The 24,141-nt window shown below is 36.4% G+C and overlaps 2 protein-coding genes across 2 annotated transcripts; both read right to left on the bottom strand.

Annotated features, from left to right (window-relative positions):
* Positions 1-8,062: 8,062 nt before the first annotated feature.
* Positions 8,063-9,043, bottom strand: LOC149180871 (uncharacterized). Its single transcript, XM_089414016.1, has one exon. It carries the CDS (start codon positions 9,041-9,043, stop codon positions 8,063-8,065), a length of 981 nt encoding a protein of 326 aa, XP_089270142.1.
* Positions 9,044-9,759: 716 nt separating this feature from the next.
* LOC149180872 (uncharacterized) lies at positions 9,760-10,407 on the bottom strand. Its single transcript, XM_089414017.1, has one exon. It carries the CDS (start codon positions 10,405-10,407, stop codon positions 9,760-9,762), a length of 648 nt encoding a protein of 215 aa, XP_089270143.1.
* Between the last annotated feature and the right edge of the window lie 13,734 nt (positions 10,408-24,141).

Below are 24,141 nucleotides of genomic sequence, written 5' to 3' on the forward strand. Positions count from 1 at the left end.
CACAAGAAATCAAAGACAGAAATGCTAGTTAGGACAAGGAAATAATAAGCTTAGATTTATTTTAATGTTTTAATGATAGAAAGTTATTGTCCACCTCTTGCATGATTTACATGTATTTTCTTACAAATATTTCATATGTGATAGCTTCAAGTACATGACAAACTTCTTCAAATATATCTTTCAATTCAAAGACAATTGCAATAAAATGTCTTTCCACTCATATTGCTAAAAACTTTAGCTAAAAGACAAAAATAGTTTTTCGAACTTCACAATCGACATTCATATGTTCATTGAAATTAGAGAAGAAAGTTGAAAGTCTAAGAAATTTGATTTCTTTGCCAAGTGGAGTATGCATTGAAAAATCTCTCTCTCTCTCTCTCTCTCTCTCTCTCTCTCTCTCTCTCTCTCTCTCTCTCTCTCTCTCTCTATATATATATATATATATATATATATATAGAGAGAGAGAGAGAGAGAGAGAGAGATTTGATTTTAGGTTGCTAAATCTCATTTTTATATATCAATGTTGCAACACTTGCAAGAACTAATGATAACCACTAGTGCATATACAAATCCCTTTCAGGTTGTGTGTGAAATGAAACAATCCAATTACAACTACTAGAACTATGGATGAAACTATGGTCTATTATACCATTTGTATGAAAAACACTCACTTTGTTTATTTCCATTGATTAAATTGTATGATACTTGCAGATGACAAGACTACAAAATATTATGTTCTATGAGACGTTTAATTGGAAAAACTATTTATTGATCTACAAAAAGTTTCCTATTAGTAATATTGTGTGGAAAAATCAACTGTTATTGATTTTTTTTCCAATTTCAAGATCCATGGCACATTTATAGTAAACCATCAAAACATTATTATGCATATACAATTATGTTCTCTTTATTTTAATTGTCAAGCAATCTAATGATGAAATTATACAGATGGTATAACATTAAACCTATATTATTGTCCAGTTATCAAAATTAAGAAGTCTTCGACGGAAGGTGAAAATATCCCTTTTACCAGTGGCTAGTAAGACTGAATTACTAGTGGCTAGTGGCGAGGGGTGTGGGGCATCCACATTTTCACACCTTCGATCTTAACTCCACCTTCTACTTTTTGCTTGAAAAAATTGATCATTTTCCCTTCTTGGTTGGAGTTATGACTCATCTTACTTCCTTCGATTCTCAATAATGAAGTGCTTGAGGAAATTTTCTTTCTACATGCATTGTCAAATATATGATCGGAGAGATTCTTTGGTCCTGTTGTATGTTTGGGATCTAGTTAGATCGTGTGGTTACTTGATATGTAGCTATCAAAATTGTATAAAGAAGTATTTCAATGAAGTTGATTGTTTAAGTTCCATGGTTTGAATTATGCTAGTTACTTATATTATATATACTCTAACATTCACAATATATAATGTGTAGCTAGCTCGTTGTCCTATGTAGTGTTTGCTTTTTTGCAATGTGATTTCTTGCATTTTTCATTGATTTATCAAAATTTCAAATCCTATGATTAGTAAAACAATATTAGAAAACATTTTTCCTTTGCACATAGTTTATGTAAACTTTCCTAAAGGAAGGAACAAGTTCCATCTGTTTGCAATTGTATAATTTGATTAGGAAAAAAAAAAGCAAATACTTCCATGGATAGCATTTACAATAGTCTAATGATCCATTTTGGCATAATTTACAAAAAATATGTCCCATGAACATTATGAGAGAATAGGATATGCAAAGTTATTGGAGTATTGTACTATATATTTCGAGAAAGTATTTGTTTTATTGACTCTAGACAATTGCAATAAATAGATTTTAACATATACTGAATTTCAAAATTGTCTAAGAAAGTAGAAAAAATTGGTAACTATTTCTTTATTAATCAACGATGGTTCCTGTAGGTTAGTGCTCCTCTTGATTTTGCTTCCAAAATGGAGGTCTATTTGCTCCATTCATTCTTTTCAAGAGATCTTCTAGTTGATTTATTATGGCATCCAATTCATCTTCTAGTTACCCAATTATTTTCTAAAGTTCTAAGATATTATTAATCACCATTAAGATATCTATGTTGACTACTTATAACTCTTGATGTATTCTTTTGCCATTACTTCCTTGGGCCATTTCTCTCATTTTTACTATTGCAAAAATAACAACTAAGCCACAATATTCTATAATAAAATAACTAAAATATAATGTCACAATTCCCCTTGTTCTTAAAGGAAGGAACAAGCTCCATCTGTTTGTAATTGTACAATTTTATTAGAAAAAAAAAACAAATACTTCCACAGATAACAATTACAATAGTCCAATGATCCAATTTGGCACAATTTACAAAATTTATGTCCCATGAACATTATCAAAGTATAGGTGATGCAAGGTCAATGGACTATTGTATTATATGTTTTGAGAAAGTATTTTTCTTACTAACCCCAGAAAATTGTAATAAGAAGTTTTTAGCATATATTGAATTTCAAAATTAGCTGAGAAAGTAGAAAAAATTGGTAATGATTTCTTTATTAATCAATGATAGTTCCTAGAGGTTGGTGCTCCTAATTGTGTTGTGAGAATGAAGGTCTTTTTTCTCCATTCATGCTTTGCAAGATCTATTCTAGCTGAGTTTTTATGGCATCCAATTCATCTTCCAGCTGCCCAAGGCTTTTCCTAAAGTTCTAATATGTTATTCATCAAAATTAAGATATCTTGGCAGACTACATATAATTCTTCGTGCATGCTTCTGTCAATTCTTCCATGTGCCATTTCTCTCACTGTTACTACTAAAATAGTAACAACTAAAATATGGTATTCTCTGATAAAATAAACAAAATTGAGTGACATAACCCCCCCGCTTCCAGGTTACTAGTTGTAGGTAACTACTATGATATAGTCTAATGCAACATGAAATTAATAAGGCAAAGAATATCGAAATCGTCTTTCAAAATCCTAACAAAGTTTCCATTTAAAGCATTTTTTTCTTAAAACAAAAACAATTTCAAAAGACAGTTCACCAAAAAATTAATTTTGACAACGATGACACCAACAAGACTTAGAAAATTCAAAAAATAATAGACATATGATAAATCAAACCTAAATAACACTTGTTAGTTTAAGAAAAAACAAAGAAAATCACTTACCTAGAGCTTTTAGAAACAAGTTCAAAGCTAATAGGCCTACAACAAGACTCAAGAAATTAAAAAAATAATAGACATAATATAAATCAAACCTCGATAACTATCACTAGTTCCAAAACAAGTAAAGAAAACCACTTTCCCAAAGCTTGTAGAAATGAGTTTAGATCTAGTAGGCCTACATATAGTGCATCAGAGACAATATGTCATTTGAATCATGAATTGAAATCAAAGTTCTAAAAAGAAATTTATCTTATATGCACTTTAATGTATTCATTTCCTACTAATCTCCATCAATCTAGCTAGTACGGATTTTCCTGATCTTCAATTAGAAAATATTGTTTCGATATTGATCGCTATAAATCATATCTTTTTTCTTAAATTCCCACTCAAGACAGTCCAATTCATATGGTTTTGTTTCATGATTGCTACATTTGGAACACTTTGGATATCGTTATCAACATAGTGTTGAGAATATTTTAATAGAATAATTTAATACAAATTTAATTTTCATAGAAAGCTAAGCTAAAAAAAGAAGTAAAGAAAGGGAAAACCTTACGAATTTTTCGTTTTTGAAGTTCATATCATATAATCATATTCAACTAAGTACTATTTTATTAATAACCTAATTCTGATTTTATTTAGATTTATGTATTGTTATAATGAAATTTAAACATTGATTTCATTTAATTGTGTTGGTGCTTGTTTAGGGTAGCGTTATTTTTCGCTTTAGTTCAAGCTTGATGTTTGATACAATGTTTTTTTACCAAAAAAAAAAAAACATAATGCTTAATCACATGATTAACTAAAGCTCCCCTGCTTGTAAATATAAGTATTTTTGGCATTATTTGGCGAATCAATTCATAATTAGGACATCAGTTGAGTGCTTAATGACATTTACTCTGTTAACTTGCTTTCCTACTAGCCAATGTTTTACTTTGAGTAGATTTTTGTTGAATATTTACATGCTTATTTTGATGTTTCTTTCGCATTAGTATTCATATTCATTTAAAAATTTCATCAAAGTAGAATCAATGAATCATGATATTCATGCTTTCTAAATATTAAGTGCATTAGAGTTTTCACATATGTGAATTAATTAATTATTATCCAATATTAAATAAAGTATCTTTTAAATTTGTGTGAGGAGGAAGTGTTGTGCGGGAGAATAAGTGTGTGAAGCAAGGAACACCAACTTTCTTCCACAATGTTCCACACTTCCACATACATTACCCCACCACACAATTCTTCCACACACCTCCCTCCTGCACAACACTACAAATTAATCAATTAACTAGTGGTTTTGGCTTAATAAAGTTTGGGGCATGAAAAGTTTGGTTTACCTATATACAGGGTGAAAAATAAGGGTGGGCGATTATCTATCCTGATGACCCCATTTCGAGCTTGCACGTGCACCCTTTTCCTAGATTCTGCTGAAGTAATTAAGTAATTCATGATATTATATTAGAAATTTGCTCCTAGTTTAATCCAGTTGGATAACTATATGATATTAGTTTCCTATAAGTCAAATCCATATCATTATACTTTTGATAAGTTTCCTTAATCTGCTCAACTTAACATTCCCTAGATTTTCCTTAACATTTATTTATGTGGATCTAGAGCTATTAATTTTCCAATTGAGCTTGAAGAAGAAGGCACATCCATTCCTCTTAAAATATCAAACCTACTATTGAATGAATCAATTTCCTTCTGAACTAATGTCCATTTCTGTTGTGCTTGATGGATAAAATTTCTATTCTTTGATAATATTTCTTGTTTGCTTGGAAGATATATTTCCGAACGCCACATGACAAACTCAAGAAATGGGTGAGTCTGGGGTATGATAAATTTGGGAAAACATGACATCAAAAATTGGTATTTTAAAGCTAAGTTCATAACTGTAAAATTAATTTTAGATTTTCATTTTAGAGCTAATTTCATAACTTGATTCCATAGGGTAGACATCTTTTAAATTTTTAGTATGCGGAATAACATATCACAATCCACGACTTCACATGAATTCTACTTCAGTTCATTTATTTCACACATTTCAAAATGTCAACTTTAACTAGATGCTACATAGTACTCTAATTTTCTATTGGTTCACATTAGGCTAAAAACTAGCATTTTAAAACTAAATTCATTTTTTCAATTTTTAATTTAAATATAGATTTTAAATTTTTAGTGTGCAGGATAAAGGGTGTGTAGAAGAGTTGTATGTGTTAGAGAACCTTTATTTCCCTTTTTCTACACCTCTGCATGCATTAGCACTCCACATCTTCAAAATAGCGCAAAAGGTCAAATTTTCACATTTATTAACATAAATATTTTCACATTCCACATCAACATTTTGGCAAAATTGTGACATCACCTAAATTGAGGGTTTATTGTAAATATTGTATATATATGTGTTTGCATTTTTGAATGTTTAAAGTCTAGAATACATATGAAGAATTGAACTATCAATATTTTGTTACTGATAATTATTGATTATAATATGTAATTATGATGTTTTTTTTTTTTTTTAATAAAGAGGTCAAGAAAATTAATTTTGGAGTAATTTTGGTTGAAAGAGATGAGACTACAAATTGATGAAGAATATTAATTACCATTAATATGTCATAGGCATCTAATCTAGATGATTATATTTATTGTGAAAATTATGGAAATTGACCATTTAATTATTTCCCTAAAAGACATGACGATGTCTTTGGGAGTGGGAAACAAGCGCTCAAGAATGAACCAGTAACTACCTGCCACCTATTAGTGAGATGGAGGTAGTTACCAACCACCAAAAGAGTGGTAGATGGGTAATGGATAAAATTATTTTTGTTCTACTTGCTTTTGTCTCTCATGTTGTGGGAAATAGAAGAATGAAGAAAAGCAAGTGAGAAAAAGACAAAAAAGGTTGCTCAGGGGGATATCTTTAGGAGGAAGTATCAAGGCTAGGAGGTGCTAAGTACTTAATTATTAATTTTACAGACAATCAATTTCAAGTTTGTATTCTAGCCTTATGTTTTGTTTAGAAAAGTAAATGATATAGTTGTGTTATGCTTTTAAGTCTGTGTAGTTTATGTACTGTTGGAAATGATGACAAAATTGAAAAGATTCAGAGCACTTGTTCTGTTTATTTTATGAATTTCTAATTTATTTGAAAGTAATAATTAAAAAGGAAACAACGAAGAGAAGAGGAGCAATTTACTTGTACTCTTCAAAGATTTTGTTTTTTTATATCACAGTAAAATGCTATCCGAGGTATTTCAAACTATAAAACACATAGAAAGTGATAGAATTTTAACTTGAAACCTTTTTTATTTCCTTTGTAATGAAAGAAATATAATGTAACTAGGGATTTAGGTTTATATGAGAGAGTAACTAAATATAATAGTCTACTTTCGAGTTATGAACAAAGCTTTTCCCTATTTGTAAAAATAAAATATCAATACAGTTGCGTACTTGAACTTAAACCTTTTTTTTTTCTAAGTAAAAGTAGTTTATTGATATGTACAGAAAATATACAAAGAGGACATAGCCTCGAACAAGTTTATCAAAGTGACATCAAAATATGGACTGCCCCAACATTGGGGAAACCAGTCCAGCAAGGTCATAACCTTCAAAAATGGTAACAGATTTGAGACCAGACCTCACTATGAGACTGTGAGACAAAACTCTGACATTTGGTCCTGAAAGGAAACTAACATCCACACTAAGATTATCAAAAACCAAAAAGAACCAGATAGAAGACATCAAGATGACCTTAACTTGCCACATTCTAACCTCCGTGAGCCTCTGCCGAAACTCAGTCTGCCGCTTTCTGCTACCTAGATGCCACAACATCTTAGCACAGGTCATCTGGGGGGGTTCCTCGATGATTGGGCAAGCCCAGTCATCAGCCATGTCTGTGGAAGCACTGCCATGAAGCATTCCCCCACCACCATGAGGCTCTCCTCCGACGCCAGAAGCATCCTGCAAAGTGGGACCGTCATGGCACGAATTAGCAAAGGGGTGCGTGGCAGTAGAGCGGCTCCCTTCACCATGCAACATACCACCCAAGTTCGGACCAGGGGAGGTAAGGAGACTATCAACCATCACATTGTTACCAGAGTCCCTGCAATTGTTGCACCTGAGAGCGCCTTCCTGCTGCGAGTTAGAGATATCAACCTGAGAGGCTGAGTGAGCCATTTCTTCAGAGAAGGAAATGGAAATAGAAGCAGTAATGACTGGCCGAATCAGAGAGCTACTGAATCTGAAATGAGTAGAGTGAGGAGCGGTATGAAGGGGCGGAGGAGAGTTGTCAGAATGGACAGAAAAATCATCAAGAATAACACCGGAAGAGCGAGCCCGGCTTGTTCTTCGCCTAGTAATAGGATGTCTACCATCTCCAGAAGAATGAGGGTGATGTAGTTCAGGGGAAGGAGAGGAGGTGGAGCACTCCACCGGAGGGCGAAAGCTTCCTCCCTTGGTTCCTCCCCTGCGACTACACATACGATGCCTAACCATATTGAAATCGCTAGCAAGGTGCTCAAAAGGAGCAGAAACCAGAGGGACAAAGGCAGAGAGGGCAGTAGCAGTGGGGATAAGAGGTGACACAGTATTGAACCGGGCAGAAATTATAAAGCATAGAGGCAAATGCGAATGATGGAAGCCATTGTCAAAATCCGCATAGCAAATAATCCAGCAGCGTCGGCCAGTTACAGTGTGAAGGCAAGGCTCAAAGGCCTGAGGCAGGTAGATGCTACAGAGTAGGGGAGACGGTGAGGAACTGAAGTGAGGTATCTCCATAACCCAACAATGACAAGCTTTTAGCTGAACTAAACCTGTATTGAATTCTGCCTATAGATGGTAATGAAGGCGCTTCAGGGTGAAATGGGGAGGGGTGCCATCGGACAAGTGGCCCGTCCCCTCACCGCCATTCTGCATAAAAACCATTAATGTTGCATCGTGTCACCCGCATCCGGGTGGCCTCCTACTTCCTGAGACTTCTCTTTCTCAACTAAATCATTGAATTCCTTCATCTGAGCATCAGTGGCAATAGCAGATAACGCATTAGCATTCATTGTAGTATTGCTCTCCACCCCTATGTTGGCAAGAAGGTCGGCTACCTTGTTGCCTTCCCTTCGAGTATGTTTGAAAGTTACTACTCTATGGTCTTTGAGCCAATCTTCAATAAGTTCCAGTCTTTCTGCCAGTCTCCAACTGTTGCCGATTTTGTTTGAGGGAGTTCCTTGAATAATTTTGTTCACCATATTGATTAGTATCTGAGAGTCACCTTCGATGATTAGGGGGGAAAAGCCATAAGAGTGGGCTAAAAGGAGCCCTTGCCATAGCCCTTCAAGCTCTGCTGAATTATTAGAGTCCCACCCCTTCGATCCTAGAAAGGTAAGAAGGGTGACTCCCTTGTGATCTCTGAAGATTCCCCCAAACTCGGCTTTACCAGGATTGCCTTTTGAGGCTCCGTCGAAGTTCAGTTGGAACATATTCTGAGGAGGAGGAACCCATTTATCTGAAATTGTGCTTTTTGCTGCCATTTTGGCCGAGATTTTTAGTTCTTGATTCCATTGTAGATTCCAGTTGTCCCAAATAGTCTTTTCCTGTGGTAGTGTGGGAAGATCGTCGTCATGCCAAGTATGGAGTAGAAGAGTTTCCTTGAGGTTTTGACAGACATTGTTCCAGATGATTTCCATAGGCTTTGACTGATTCTTGAAGATGTGATTGTTCCTCTCCTTCCATATAGTCCACATGAGAAGGCCTGGTATAAGCTTCCATAAGGAGTTAAGAACCTTGCTCTTATAGGGATTACTTACCCAGTTGCGAACAGTATTGGGGATGTTTTCCTTGATTCGACTTTCCCTTTGGCAACGAAAATTGACTTTTTCCCAGAGTTTGTGAGCCAGAGGGCAAGCGTCCATGAGATGCAAGATAGTTTCTTCTTCCTGGTTGCAATTGGGGCAAATGGACGGTCCATGGAAGTTTCTCTTCCTCAGATTATCCCAGGTGAGGATTTTGTTCTAACAGAGCAGCCAAAGAAAAGTGGAAACCTTCGGCCATAAGTTGGGAGCCCAAATAGCAGTCCAAAGTGGATCTTTGACTGCAGAATCTTTTATAATTATGTTGTAGGCTTCATGCATTGTGAACATTCCCCTGTCCTCATATCCCCATCTGAGTACATCCTTCTTTTCTGAATACCTTATGTTGCGATTGGAGAGTTCCGCTCCTAGGTTCTGCTGGTCAACCTCCAGGCCATTCCCAATGATGTGTTCCAGATTAACCCATTGCCTAAAGCCATGCATTAAGGTAGGCTTCCAATATTGATTGATCTTGTCGAGCCTACGGGCTTCCCAATTGGGAATTTGATGAGGATTGATCAAATATTTCAGTCTATGTTGTTGCTGCCAGGAATCTTCCCAGAATCTTGCAATGGTACCATTCCTGACCTCCCAGAAGCTATGCTGCTGAATGAGATTTTTATGTTGCTTTGCTGCATTCCAGACTAACGAACCCGGGCCTATATCCGTGAGTCTAATTAAATCCTCAACAGGTATGTTATTGGCATATTTGGTTGTCCATAGAGTGGCCCAAGGGGTGTATGGTGCAGAAATCCAGTTCCACCAGATGCGAGCTCCCATCACAGCATTGTTGTGGTGAGGATCTCGAAGCCCAGTCCCACCCAAATGCTTGGGTAAACATACTTTTTCCCATTTAACAAGAGCCCATTTACATTTTGTCCTGAGTTGCCCCAAAGGAAGGATCGTTGGAGCTTTTTAATTTCCTTGAGAACCCATTTTGGCACTGCCAAGATTGAAAATAAATACAGCGGCATAGACTGAAGGACTGACTTGATTAAGACTAAGCAGCTAGGCATGTTGAGAGATCTGTGGGTCCAAGAGGAGAGACGAGCTTCTAATTTTTCAAGGAGCAGCTTCCAAGAAGAGTGCTTTAGGGCAACATCAGTCAGGGGAGCTCCTAGGTAATTGGAAGGAAGAACAACTTTCTGGAAACCCAGGATTCGAGCAATGGAGGCTTGGGTAACTGTAGGAGTGTGGAAGAAGAAAATTTGGGATTTGGCCAGGTTTATGGATGCTCCAGAGGCAGCTGAGAACGAATTTAACAGAGATTTTAACATCCGAGCTTCTTGGACAGAAGGATGCCCATAAATCATGTTGTCGTCCACAAATTGCTGATGGGTGAAGGGAGGGGAGTTGGGAAAGGAAAGGCCTTGAAGTTGCTGAGAGTGAAGAGCATCCTTGATACTTCTACCTAAACCTTCCGCCATGATGACAAACAAAAAGGGAGATAAAGGATCTCCTTGGCGAATACCTCTAGAAGGATGAAAGGGGGAGGATGGAATTCCATTAATAAGGATGGAGAAGAAGGTTGAAGAAATGAGACTCATAACCCATCTGACCCATGGTGGGGAGAAACCAAAGGCAGTTAACATTTTTTTAATATAACTCTAGCTCAGACTATCAAAGGCTTTAGAAAGGTCTATCTTAAGTAACATACCTGCCTTTTTATGTTGCTTCAAAGAGTGGATGATCTCATGTGTTAGGATAATGTCGTCCGTAATTTGCCTACCCTCCACATACACTGATTGCTCCGGGGAGATAAGTAAAGGAAGTAACGGTTTGAGCCTTGAAGTAATGACTTTGGATACTATTTTGTAAATTACATTGCACAACGCTATAGGCCTGAATTTATCAGGGGTTCTGGACTGCGCTTCTTTAGGAATGAGGGTAATGAAAGTGGCGTTCATGGATGGAAGCATCCATCTGCTTGTTCGAGATTCTTCCACTACCTGCCAGACCTCCAATTTGATCATATCCCAAAAATTGTGAAAGAAGTTAGAGGTAAACCCGTCTGGACCTGGCGCTTTTCCTTCTTTTAGCTGACGAACCGCTTTTTCCACCTCCTGCAAGGAAATCAGCTTGAGAAGTAGCTGATTATGCTCCTCAGTGATGATCTTTGGGATGGATTGGGTTATTTTATCAATGGCCACCGTTCGATCCATTTGAGTCTCTTGATGAACCTGCTTGAAGTATGACAATAATTCTTGTTCTATAGTTGCGTGGTCCTCTACTTTTTCTCCTTGGCTATTCTGTATATGAGTTATGGTGTTGATCATCCTCCTTTGAATCGTCGAGCAGTGAAAGAACTTGGTATTCTTTTCACCCTCCTTCAGCCACCTGACCCGTGATTTTTGCCTCCAAAGAACTTCTTCTTGCTTGTCTCTTTCCAATATTTGAGATTGCAGGTGTGATTCTTGCTCCAAGAGCTGCTCTGTTCGCCCTTCTAAGATAATTTTCTGTTGCAGTTCTGTCATTGCATTATTTAGAGAATTTTTTGCCTGGAGAATATTACCAAAAGTGAATTGATTCCATTTTTTGATATGGAATTTGAGATTTTTAACTTCTGCTGGAATTGGAACATTTGTGATCCCTCCATAGGTTTGTAGCTTTTCCAGATCATGTTGACGAAGTTGTTGAAGTCCGGATGAGACAGCCAGAAGGCTTCGAAGCGAAAGGGCCGACGATCAGTATTGCCTGGCCGATTCCATTGGAGTGTGATTGGCCAATGATCAGAACCTGTAAGGGGCAAAATTGAGGCAGAGAGGTCTCCACCTAAATGTATTGCATTATCAGAGAGAAGGAATCGATCTAATCGCGAAGAAATTTGATGAGGATCTTCTCTTTTGTTGTTCCAGGTAAAAACCCCATTATTGAAGGGTAGATCGATTAGCCAGTTGTTTTGAATGAAGTCCTTTAGATGACAGCTATCCTTGTCAAGCCTGCTTCTTCCTCCCCTTTTTTCCTCCAATCTGGTTATCATGTTGAAGTCCCCCCCATGATCCAGAGAGGGTGGGTTCTTTCAGAGCTGAGGAATGAAAGAGTATTCAGTGTTTCTATCTTCTGAATAGCTTCCTGAGGAAAGTAAACATTTGTTAAGTGTCCATGGATATTGGTTCCTGTTAGATGGAACGAAGCCTGAATGAAGTGCTTGTTCGCGTGCATGTTGGAGAGGGTGATTGTCTGTGCATTCCAGATAATTGCAAGACCTCCTGATGCACCTAATGCATCCACTACAATTTCATTACACCCTGGCCAAGCTTTGGCCATGATTTTTTCCAGAGTTTCTGAGTTACACTTGGTTTCTTGAATGAAGAAGATGCTTGGTTTTTCTTGCTGAATCATGCTTTTTATGAATCTGTACTTCCCAAGGCTGTTAAGCCCTCTAATGTTCCATGAGATGAGCTTCATGATGAGACATTAGAGAGGGTGGTAAAGTACTTCGTGAGCTTGGAGTATCTTCCCGATTCCACTAGCATTTCCCCGATGCGAATGGTTCGTTGGAGATCGGTCTTCCTTCCTCTCTTCTTATTATCCTTAAAGAGTATCTTTCCATCCCATTGGCTTCCAGGCTGAATTCCAAAGGATCGTTGTCTCTGTGCTCTTGAGAGAATTATTTCCAGATTGTCCAACTGTCTTTCTGGTATTTTATCATAACTTTTTGTTTTACAGGCTTGCTCTAGTTCTAGAAGATCTAGTTCTCCTAGATCTATGCTCTCTGGTTCCTCTTCCATGTTCGTGGTTTCATTTCTTTCTTCGGTACTTCCTATTGCATCCTTCAATGCATTCACTTCATTATCCATCTCCATACTTTGAGAGATCCAGGCCGGAATGTCGCTGGGGGAAGGCGAGCTGAGGTTGATGGATGATTTTGATTTCAGGGGAATCTCTGAGCTGGTGGAGGCTGAGAGGGCTTTTGACTTTGGCTGCTCCTTGGAGGAATCAGGGGTTTCACGACTGACCAGATCCGGCTTAGCTAAAGTCTCGAAGCTGTTCCTGGTACTCGGTTTGGACGGAGTATCAGTAGAGGTTTTGGGATTAGAGCTAGATTTTCTGAGATTCTTTCTGCGATGGGAAACTCTGGTAAATCCATCAACATCTGATTTTCTGGGAGGAGGAGGGGCTGAGGTTTTCAGGTTGGATGGGAAATCTCGAAATAGGTGACCAAGAGCGTGGAATTTCCTACATCGGAAAGGTACATGTTCATAATCGATAGATTGGATCCATTCAAAATCGTCATGAAAGAGACTTACTGCGTCTGGCAGGGCATTGTTAAGGTGCATATAAACACATATACGCGCATATGAGGTGTATCTTCTGAGCTTGGTCTCCTCTACTACTTTGACGAACTCACCAAGACCATTGCCGATTTCTTTTAATGAAGTTTCATCCCAGTACTCCACAGGGAGGGAGTAGAGGTGGATCCAGACGGGTGCCCAACTGAGATCTTCTTTATCCGGGTTGAATCTTTCCACCCATTCTCTGAGATACAAACCAGTTGTGTTGAAAAAATATGGCCCTCCATCTATGATTCTATTTTTATCCTCCAGACAGTTGAAAATCATTGTGAAGAACCCCTTGGGACCTAACTGCAGGGTTATATGGCCTTTCGGCTTCCACTTGGCTGCAATCCATCCTTGCAACGCTTTTTTAGTGGGCCAAAAACCAATAAACTTCCCTATCAGAGCATGATCCCTCATGAATTGGATCTATGCATTGATCCTACTGCTGGGTAACTTGATCTTTGGTCTCGTGGCTGCAACTGGCTTGCATGTGGCTGAAGTCGCCTTGGGTACCTCCTTGACAGTTTCGTTGTTCCTTTGAGAGTCCTATCCTTCTTCTGAATCCTCGTGGACTATCTGTTTGCAGGTGTCCTCCTGCATTGAAACCTGTTCGGTATCATTTGGGGGAGGCTCTGTGCCCTCCCCCTGAGGTTTTCTCATTATTTGTTGACCTTCTTGTCCTTTGTAGTTTGTCGTGTAGCTAGAAAAGTGTTGGCCGATTTACTGAAGACTCTGCAGGCCTGTCATGACAGGAGAGTCCAGAACCCTAGCTACCATGGACGCGCGCCATCAGAGCCAGATTACTCAAACTTAAACCTTACTATTAAGAGATTAAAGGATATATATGAAGAAGTACACACACACGTGTGTGTGTGTGTGTGTGTGTGTATCACTGATCTAAATTACATAAGGTTACATACATATAGTTCAAGAAGTTATACAAAAACATTATGAACATATTTAACATTAAAACTTTGAAAAACAAATTACAACTTGAAGTTTTTCATGAGTAAAATATAGATGTTGTATACTAGATATTGAGCATATAAATAAGATAGGCGATATTATAGTTAGAAATTAAGAAAATATGAAGGAATATTAGTTGTTAAGGAAACAAATATTAAATTAATAGAAACCAAAAATATTGTATCCAAGAAAGCCAACAGAGAAATATACAATGTATAAGGATGAAATGATTTTAAACAAAATTATTTGCATATTTTATCATTCAAAATAAATGCAAAAAAAATTATCAAATGGAAGAACTACTATCAAGTAGTTAGGGTCTAAAACATTGACCCTAGTATAATTTACATTTATGGAAAATGTCATAAGTCAAAATACAAATACAGGCATTTGAACATGATGTTCAGAATTCTTCCAAAGAATTGGAAGTGTAAGACCATTAATACACTTAGAAAATTTATAGCAATTTGTGCAATAGAACTCTAATAGTGAAGTCACAGACACAAGAATTAGGTACAAGAGCATCCGACCTGGTAAAGGAAATGACATCAAAGGAAAAATAAAACCAATTGCATATAAACGAAGTAGTACCTGCAATGATAGAAAAACATATAGATATTAATATTAACAACCAAGAGCAACAATGGTGTAAATAATAAGATTATAAATTAAGAGATATGCTGGAAAAAAAAGAGAATTAAAAGTAACTTGTTACCTAATTAAATTTCAACACATAAATTCTCCAGTTATCGCTATGGAAAAAAAAAAAAGTTGAGTGAAGGTAAGGAAAAATATTCTATTTCAACAAAAAGAAGAAGATGCATCAATATACTAAAACTAAAGAAAATATTTGACTGTGAGAAATATTATAAAAGAAACGATTACAATATCATTATAACTTGAGAAGGTATAATAATCAAATTATATAGAGGGAATTAAAAACCTCATTTATAGTGGAGAAAACATGTGAAAAAGAACTGTACGTCTATAACCTTACAAGGAATAAAAAAAAAGAAATAACTATGTGCAAGAGGAGTTTAACTATGAGATTAAACTTTGTCGGCTAACACCTAGGTAGGGTTTCATTATAAAACTTATTAAAAAATAAATTCCTTTAGACGTCTGTAAGGGTTAGGGTTTCCAAAATGAAACTTAACCCTAGGAAATAAACAACACCTAGAATCCTTTATAAGAATTATAGGAACTAAATAAAAATGAAAACATAAAACTAAAGAAGTTTAATAGAATAAAACCCTATGAATTTTGATGAGTCAAGTTGTAACTATATGGACAATAATGAAGAAAACCAAAACACTAGAAATTGACGATCAAAAAAACCCAAACAAACTTATTTTCCACTATAAATATTGTTTAGGGTTTTGAATCTTACCAAATATGAGGTATCCAGACTACATATCTTTTATATATCATGAGAAAATGTCTAAAAGACCAAACACTAGGGAAATAATTGAGCCACAATAGTAAACCAATTCCATTGGGATAAAATTGCCTCCAATTTAAAGAGAAAAGGATACAATAAGAAGTAGGGTATAACAACGAAAATGTAAAATTAAATTTACATGTAGCAATCTAAATAGTTAAGGTGATATATAAACCTTGCTCCATTAAAGAAAAACTTACCTCGTAATCCAAAAATTCTAAAATCCTAGAGAAAGAACCCATAAAATAAATGAAAATGAGAAGCACTTAACTCTAGAAGTTATCAATAACCTATTACAATAGTTGTGTGCAATGTAACACAATAATTAAGTGACCAAAACACTAGAACAAAGATAGAAGAACAAAGTAGTAGAGCTTTGTCGACCCTAAAGTGAACGAGAGGAATGAAAGATAGAATGATGGAGCCACATAGTGATTAGGGTAGTTGAAAAACCCTAGTTCTTTTGAAACATTGATCATAACCATATAATTTACTACTGTTGATGATAGGCTTTCTGTAAACAATGTTATCTCCATAATCGTTCAACACGTGGAATCATCAAATTAGGTTAAGGTTTGAGAAACATGTAATAATAATTAGTGGGAAACGTGTATATAAAACCTATGAACCAAATTTGTTTTGTGAATATAGTTTTAAACATATATACATGGAGTTCGTTAAAGCTACATCATATATATATATATATATATCTATATATATATATATATATATATATATATATATATATATATATTCTTTAACATCATATAACTATGACACAATTGCTATATATATTAGTTATGATTGTTTTGAAAGGTTGTAGGCTTATTTTGAGGTTAATTTTTGAACAAAATCATCACTGAAAGTTTGGTGACAAAAAATGTCACATAACATTCCTCAAGGAGACCAATGATATGTCCATGGATCGACATCGAGGGATTCTAGTGAGGATAGAAAAAGTTATTTCCCTTGGATAAATTGCAAGGGATTGAGGCCAGGGAGAATTCTAATAAAATTAGCTAAAATGCATTGTAGAGACTATGGACACGTTGGAGGTAGATATGAATATCATCAGTTTGTAAATCATTTATTATATGTCTTTTTATTGTAGATTGTTTTTGTAAATATTCATATGTATATTGTAGTTTAGATTGTGTGTCTTTGTATTGTAAATTGTGTTATCTTTCTACTGTAAATGTATTTTATAATATTCTTTTGGGAGGTGTTTGAACTATGTTGTCATCTTGATGTGGACTAGAAATATTATTTGATTATTTTCGTTAGGGTTGATTAAGGGGTTAGGTCGATTAGGGGTTAATTACTTTATGGGATAATGGATAAGGGTTTGTTAATGTTAAAGGGCTTAGGGGTCAGGGGTCAAGGGCTTAGGGGTTATGAGTTTAATGGCTTAGGGGAATGGGGTTAAGGTGTTAGGGGGTTAATGTATGTTTCAGGGGTTAATTTATACCTAAAGGATTTAGAGGTTAATCATGGGTTTTTATGGAGCATTATTAATAATTTTTTTATGTTATGCAAAATATGACATTATAATGATGAATGAAAAACAAGATCAATATGTTTTTTTTATTATGGTCGTGACTATATATCTCAGAAAGTGTCTCACTTCGACCTACATGTTAAGCAAAGTAACATCTTTCTTAGATTTTTTCAACATATTCTTAACTATCTTGATAAATTGCACAAATATCATCATTGATTTGTTGTCTTTATTTCTTGGTCTCACCTAATTAGTTTTCTTTCTTTTTGTCCTCATTTCCTTCGTTTTCCTTATATATTATATTTGTAAACTATTGTTATATCGGCATTTCAATATTTTCTATATATACTAATATTACTTTATTGAATATAATTGTATAGTATCGCCACCCTAGGGAATTGATCGACAAGGAATAGGTTGTTGTACTACAAGAACTTATTTAATTACATGGAGAGATTAATATTAAGGACCAAGCTAATGATCCTATGGAAGAAGATAATGACGTTGATAACATAGTTGAAGAAGATGAGAAAAATATATTGATCCAGGACACATTTCATAATGTTGGAATCAATGGTGATGACAACCAGTATGATGACCATGCTTTTAATTTACCTATACTTGAGATGGAAACTAAAGGTGTTTATGAAGGCTAAAAAACATCTCTTCCCTTTGTTGTACTAGTCAACTTAAAGGTGGTAAATGGTTTGTCAAACACATGTGTGACACAATGCCTACGGTATGTAATATATTTTGTGACATTTAGTACTATATACATGATAAAGCAATTACTTTTTCTATTTTTTTTTAATGTTAGTATGTTCATTTGCATCATTTCGTTCATTTGTAACATCTGGATGCAATATGTACGATGAATATTGTTTAGCACATTAACCAATACAATTTATTTATTATTATTATTTTTGTGTTGTAGATTGTTAGGTGAATTTCTATTACCATCATCAAATGTTTTACCTTGTACGTACCGATATTTACATGGCATTATAAAATATATTGGAATGGAGTATCAAGCTATTCATGCATGCCCTAGTGATGATATTCTCTATTACAAATAGCATGCATTGAAAGAAAAATGCCCAAAATGTGATGAGAGTAGATATCAAACTGATAAAGTAACAAAAAGGGTGTCTCACAAGGTTCTTCGATATATTCCTATAATTTCACGTCTGCGACAAGTTTTCAAGTGTAAAAGCGTAGCAAAACTTATGGATTAACATGCAAGGAATAGAAGTGAAGATGATGTTCTTCGAATGCCTGTAGATGGATATACATTTAGGAATCTAGAGGAAAAGTGGCTAGAGTTTAAAAGAGAACCTTGTAATCTTAGTCTTTCATTAGCAGTGGATGGTGTCAATCCATTTGGAGAGACCAAATATACTTACTCAATGTGGCCGATTTTTGTTATTAACAATATAATTCCTCCATGGAATGCAATAAAGAGGGAGCACATAATGTTGACAATGGTTGTTCTGGGTTTTAATTTGTTTAGAATACATTTTTTTAGCACAATACCATCTCATTTGTCTTGTTTGTTTCATAATCATGTCCTATATTTTTTTGTTTATTTACTCATATATGTTCAATTATGCCTTATAATTACGTTTTATAAAAAAAATTATTTACTCATATATGTAGTAATTATGCATTATATGTTCAATCAATTAAGTAAGTACCAGGTCAAAGATATGAATGTACATATCGAGGCTCTTATCAATGAGTTAGTGGAATTATGGAATGGTGTCACTATGTATCATGATATCTCTAGACCAGTAGTTGCACAAAGGGAATTTGAATTCCATGCAATGCTTGTATGGAAAATTCATGATGCCCCAGGACTAACACATTTCTGTGGTATGTTATAATGTTACCTACACTTTAATAGTGTTTAATTTTATGAAGTTCATTTCAAATATGTTTTTTAAATAGTTCGACCTTCATTGTACATACTTAAAATAATTGATATAAAAATTATTCCATTTCTTGCAGGTCTTCAAACAAAGGGTAATTTTTCTTGTCCAGTTTGTGGTCCTAAGATGAATCTTGTCATTTAAGAAGCTTAGGAAAGGAGGTTTTTAATGAGTATAGGCACTTCCTTTCTAAGAACCATAGGTACCGAAGTACTAAAAAACATATTTTCAATGGGAAAGAAGAGGTTGGATTAAGAACATGAAGAATGACACCTTGTGCATGGAAGTTTCAATATAATAGAGTTTCTCAAGGTAAGGATTGAATCGTCTATGTACCAATATAAATGATATGTTTGGATCATTTTTTTTTTTTATTTTTTTTTTTTTATGGCATTTTATTAACTGTACTAATCAATAGGGAATATTGATGTGTAGTTGAGGTCGAAACCTAGCTCGAAACCCTTGCATTCATGGAAGCCGCCACCGACGTTCAGATTGGCTTATTATTTTGTGCAGATCTCAGGCAGGGGAACTGCAACGTAGATTCTTTAGTGCCCATCTCCCTCTCTTCCCTTGCCGTGGACCTAGAAGGCTGGAGTTTCGATTCCAGTGATTCTTTGCGGGCATCACACGATTTTTCTGTAAATCCCGCTCCGTGTTTCCAGCCCTCTCCAGTTCATGAAGTCAGTGAGCCCCTGAGAAAAATCGGGATTCAAAATTTCACACAGAATCACCCCTCTGTTCAACAGAATAATCTCTATGGCGAGTCTGCTCCTCAGGGAAGAGTCGACAAAAAGGAGCCAAATTGCGGATATTTGTCTGACAAAATGGATGATTTGATGGAGGAATTAGATGAGAATGCATAGCCCAAGGCATTGGTCTCTCCTAGTGCGGATCCCAGGATCTCTGTCTCATCCTCATTCCATTTTCGTGGCCGGAATGCTCCAGATCTCCTCTCGGCTGGAAGCAAGGAGCGAATTTGCTCCTCTTTCTCGCTAGATTTTCTTGCAGAGGTTCCTATTTTGAATCAGCCAGATCTGCCTGAAGAATCTCAGGAATTTCAAATCCAAGTCAAACTATTGGGCAAGACGAGGATGCATTGGGTTCGCGCAATAGATCTCGTGCATGATCTTCTGCAAAAACTCGAATGCCGGCTGGGGATCCCCTCCTCTTTCCTCAGACTATTATATAAGGGTAAGCAACTTATGAATCCCCTTCCACTCTCTTATTACAACATTCATAAGGATGCCTCTATTGGGGCTTCTTTTCGTTTAAGAGGTGGTTCCTTTGGGCAGACCTCCTCTGCCCCTTCTTTCTCTTATAAAGATGCAACTTGCAAAGACGCTGCCCAACCTCAGTCCTCTTCGAAAGCAGCCCATCCAAATGGGGCTCCTAATCCGTTTTTGGTAGAAAAATCAGAGGAAATTCCTTCCATCAATTTCTCTCATCCTGAGATTGAAAATCGCTTACAAATTTTTGAAGAATCAGCACTTGTTTGCAGATTTAATGGGCTTTGGCCTCGCACAGTAGATCTATACCAATGGATCCAATCCACTTGGACCAAAAAAAGCAAGATCTTCTTATGCTCAAAAGGGTTCTTCATAGTAGTTTTTAAATTAAATGAAGATTACCAGACAGCCTTAACGGGAGGCCCTTGGTTCTGGGGCTCGGCTAGGCTCTTTCTCACCCCTTAGTTTCCAGACTTCGACCCTTCTACAGTAGTCATCACCAAGCTTCCCATTTGGGTCAGGCTCCCGAATCTTCCTGCTCATCTATGGCATCTCTCAGTTTTCTTGGCCATTGGAAATACCTTAGTACGCTACCTGGCTACAGACTCAAGAAAGGAAAATGGGCTCTTCACCTACGGCGGACTTTGCGTAGAGATAGATATTAGCAAAGGACTACCGGATCAGATTAATCTAAAGATTGGAGATTTCCACTGGACTCAAACCTTGGATTACGAGAACACAGCCTTCCGTTGTCGCCAATGTCATCAAACGGGGCACCTCGAGAGTACATGTACCCAGTTCCTCGATAAAAAGAAAAATCTAAAATGCAAACCCAAATCCAAGCGTTGGAATCCTTGTGAGCCCCCCCGTCCTATGGGCGATTTAGATTTCTCCAGCTCGGATGAGGCGGAATCTGAAGCAGATGTGCAGAATGATGAGGATACTGCAGCGGATATGCAGAAGGATATGATTCAGAAGGATGCTCCCTCGGTTGGTTCGGAAGTCCCCTCTGGCCCTCAGATTTCTCAGAAACGTTCTCATTTTTCTTCGTCCTCAGACTCTGATAAGGATATTCCACCGCCAGTGCAGAATAGTCTTCAGCTTGTCATGTCTCAGCCAAACTCCTCTGGATGGGTCAAAGTAAGCAAGAAAAAAGGCAAAAAATGTCGTGTGGCAGGAACTGACCCCTCGGGGTAGTTCTCTCAGCTTAGTTCTTTCTTTTTGTATTGTTGTGCCCTCTATGGCCCTTTCCTTGTCTGTCTCTTTGGAGCAAGGTGGATAGCCTATCACCTACGTCTCCCCTACTTGTCTACTTAGCTTGAGTGCAAGCTTGATTGTACTATATTTTTCTTATCTTAATAGAATTAGTCTTTACTCAGAAACAAAAATAAAATAAAATAAAATAAAATTAAAAAAAAAAATTAAAAAAAATTAAAAAATAAATAAAAATAAATAAATAAATAAATAAAAATAAAAATAAAAAAAAAAAAAAAAATAAAAATAAAAATAAAAATAAAAATAAAATAAATAAATAAATAAAAATAAAAAAATTGTACTAATCAATAGGTTATACTATTGTTATAATATCTTTAACTATAATTCACGTTGTAGTTCATGAAGGCATTAATAACAAGGTACTTCCATGAGGAATGAAAATTTATCCTGAGCAATTGAATAGACTCCTCTACTATGAACACCTAGAATTTGTTCATTTTTTTTATACAATGTACATCGATAAGAATATAAGAGAGACCTTGTGGTGAATCTTAGAGGGAAGGAGAGATAAAGAAAGAACTGTCAATATTTATAATGACATTAAGGAGGCCGACCATGCATTAAAAAGTACGATAATTCAAATAGTGATGCAGATGACGAAAATATAAACACCCTTCCATGGTTATTGACCGAGCAACAAAGAAAGCATGTTAAAGAGGTTATTGAAAAAAATAAATTTCCAATTGGATTTCTTCAAACATAAAGAATATCATAACAACGAATGGTGAATTAGGTGTGGTAAAAACTCATGATTGGAATACTTTCATTAAGGTAATTATTTTTGTGTATATATATTTTATACATTGAACAATGTAAACTTTGAAACGATAATTTTAAACTCAAAACGGGAACTCTAGCAAAAAAAAACCCAAAAAAACATGAAAAATAGTCCAAAAACAAAAAGTTGTGTATTATGGAATGATGTTTTATTTTTTTAAGGATTAATTTTCAACATTTTTAAAAATTGACAGTAAAACCAATATTTTTTGGGAAAAGTAAATGTAAAAAACACACTATTTGTTTTCGCTAGAATAACATTTTTCTTTCCCAAGTATAATTTCAACATTTCTTAGTAATGGCATTAAAGATAAAATAATGGGATCCAAAACATATTAAAATTCCAACAATTTTCATGCATATCGTTAAACATATAATAACATGACAGTAAAGGTCACTAAAATTCTAATTGTTTTCAACCATAACATTAAAGATTAAAAACAAATTGAATTTTTTTCAACCATAGAATTAAAAAACTCTAAGTTTTAAACACATTTAAACCATGGCATTATGAATAAATTACATGACTAAATTAATCAAAATATCAATACTTGTAGATTGAATGAAACATAAATTATATCTCCAAGTTATTGTTGCATTGTGGATATTCTAAACAAATAAATTCATGACAATTAAAACATATAATCCAATAAACATAAAAATGACTCATAACTTCACGTAACATCATATGGAAATTAATTTTTTTATTTCAAGATACCATGCAAACATAAGTTATATAAATGGTCTTAGACAATTATTCAAAATCACTCATGGTCGTGCCCACTCGCGGCATAGTGGGCATGCAACACGAATTCTATGTCGCGGGCAGGCACACCCTCGTCTGGGCATACTCGCCAACAGGAATGCCCGCCCACATGTATTTCCTATTCCTGTGGTCAGGCACACCCACTTGGGGCAAAGCAGTCCCTTAGCCTGTCGACGACCGATTCCGGGAATTAGCACCATAGCCTAACGAGGGCTGATTCTGGTAATCAGTCCCCTGGCTTGACAGGGGCCGATTCCCAGAATCGACCTACTAGCCTGCCATGGAGCTTCTTTGCCCAGGGCGGGTACACCTGTGGTTGGGCATGCCTGCCCCCATGCACAGGCATGGCTGGTGGTGGGCCTGCCTGCCCAGGTCAAAGCAACCCCGTGGTAGGCCAAGGGGCTGATTCTAGGAGTTAATCCACTGGCCTGCCAATGGGTTGAGTCCTAGAATCAACCCCTTGGACTGTTGGGGGTCGACTTTGGGAATCAACCCCTTGGCTTGTCAGGGGTCGATTCCCAAAATCGACCCCTTGGCCTACAAAGGGCCGATTCTGGGAATCGGCCCCCAGTAAGCCAAGGGGATGATTCTGCGAATCGAACCCCAACACAGTAGGGGGCTAATTTCTGGAATCAACACCTTGGCCTGTTGGGGGCTGATTTTGGGAATCAGCTCCTTGGCCCAGTAGGAGCAGATTCCAGGAATCGACCCCTTGGCCTACTGGGGGCCAATTCCCAGAATCAAACCCTTGGCATGCCCAGGGCCTATTTCGGGAATCGTCCCCCCTGGCTACAATTGGCCCCCTAAACAGAATCAATCCCCTGGCCTGGTAGGGGTCAATTCCCACTTCGGAATCGACCCCTTGGCCTGCCTAGGGAAGACTCACAGAATCAACCGCCTAGCCTGCCAAGGGGCCGCTTTGCAAAGGGCAAGCACACCCATGGCCAGGAAATCCCACCCATAGGCACAAGCAGGGTACACCTGCTAGTAGGCACAAGCAC

Source organism: Pinus tabuliformis, chromosome 3_2 (assembly GCF_031772625.1).
Source record: "Pinus tabuliformis cultivar Carrire ecotype Pingquan chromosome 3_2, CPIR1, whole genome shotgun sequence".
Classification (NCBI taxonomy): Eukaryota; Viridiplantae; Streptophyta; class Pinopsida; order Pinales; family Pinaceae; genus Pinus; species Pinus tabuliformis.

Bases quoted from the DNA above. Each gene is read 5' to 3' on its own strand.
- LOC149180872 (XM_089414017.1), bottom strand. From the start codon at position 10,407: ATGGCGGAAGGTTTAGGTAGAAGTATCAAGGATGCTCTTCACTCTCAG.
- LOC149180871 (XM_089414016.1), bottom strand. From the start codon at position 9,043: ATGGACGCTTGCCCTCTGGCTCACAAACTCTGGGAAAAAGTCAATTTT.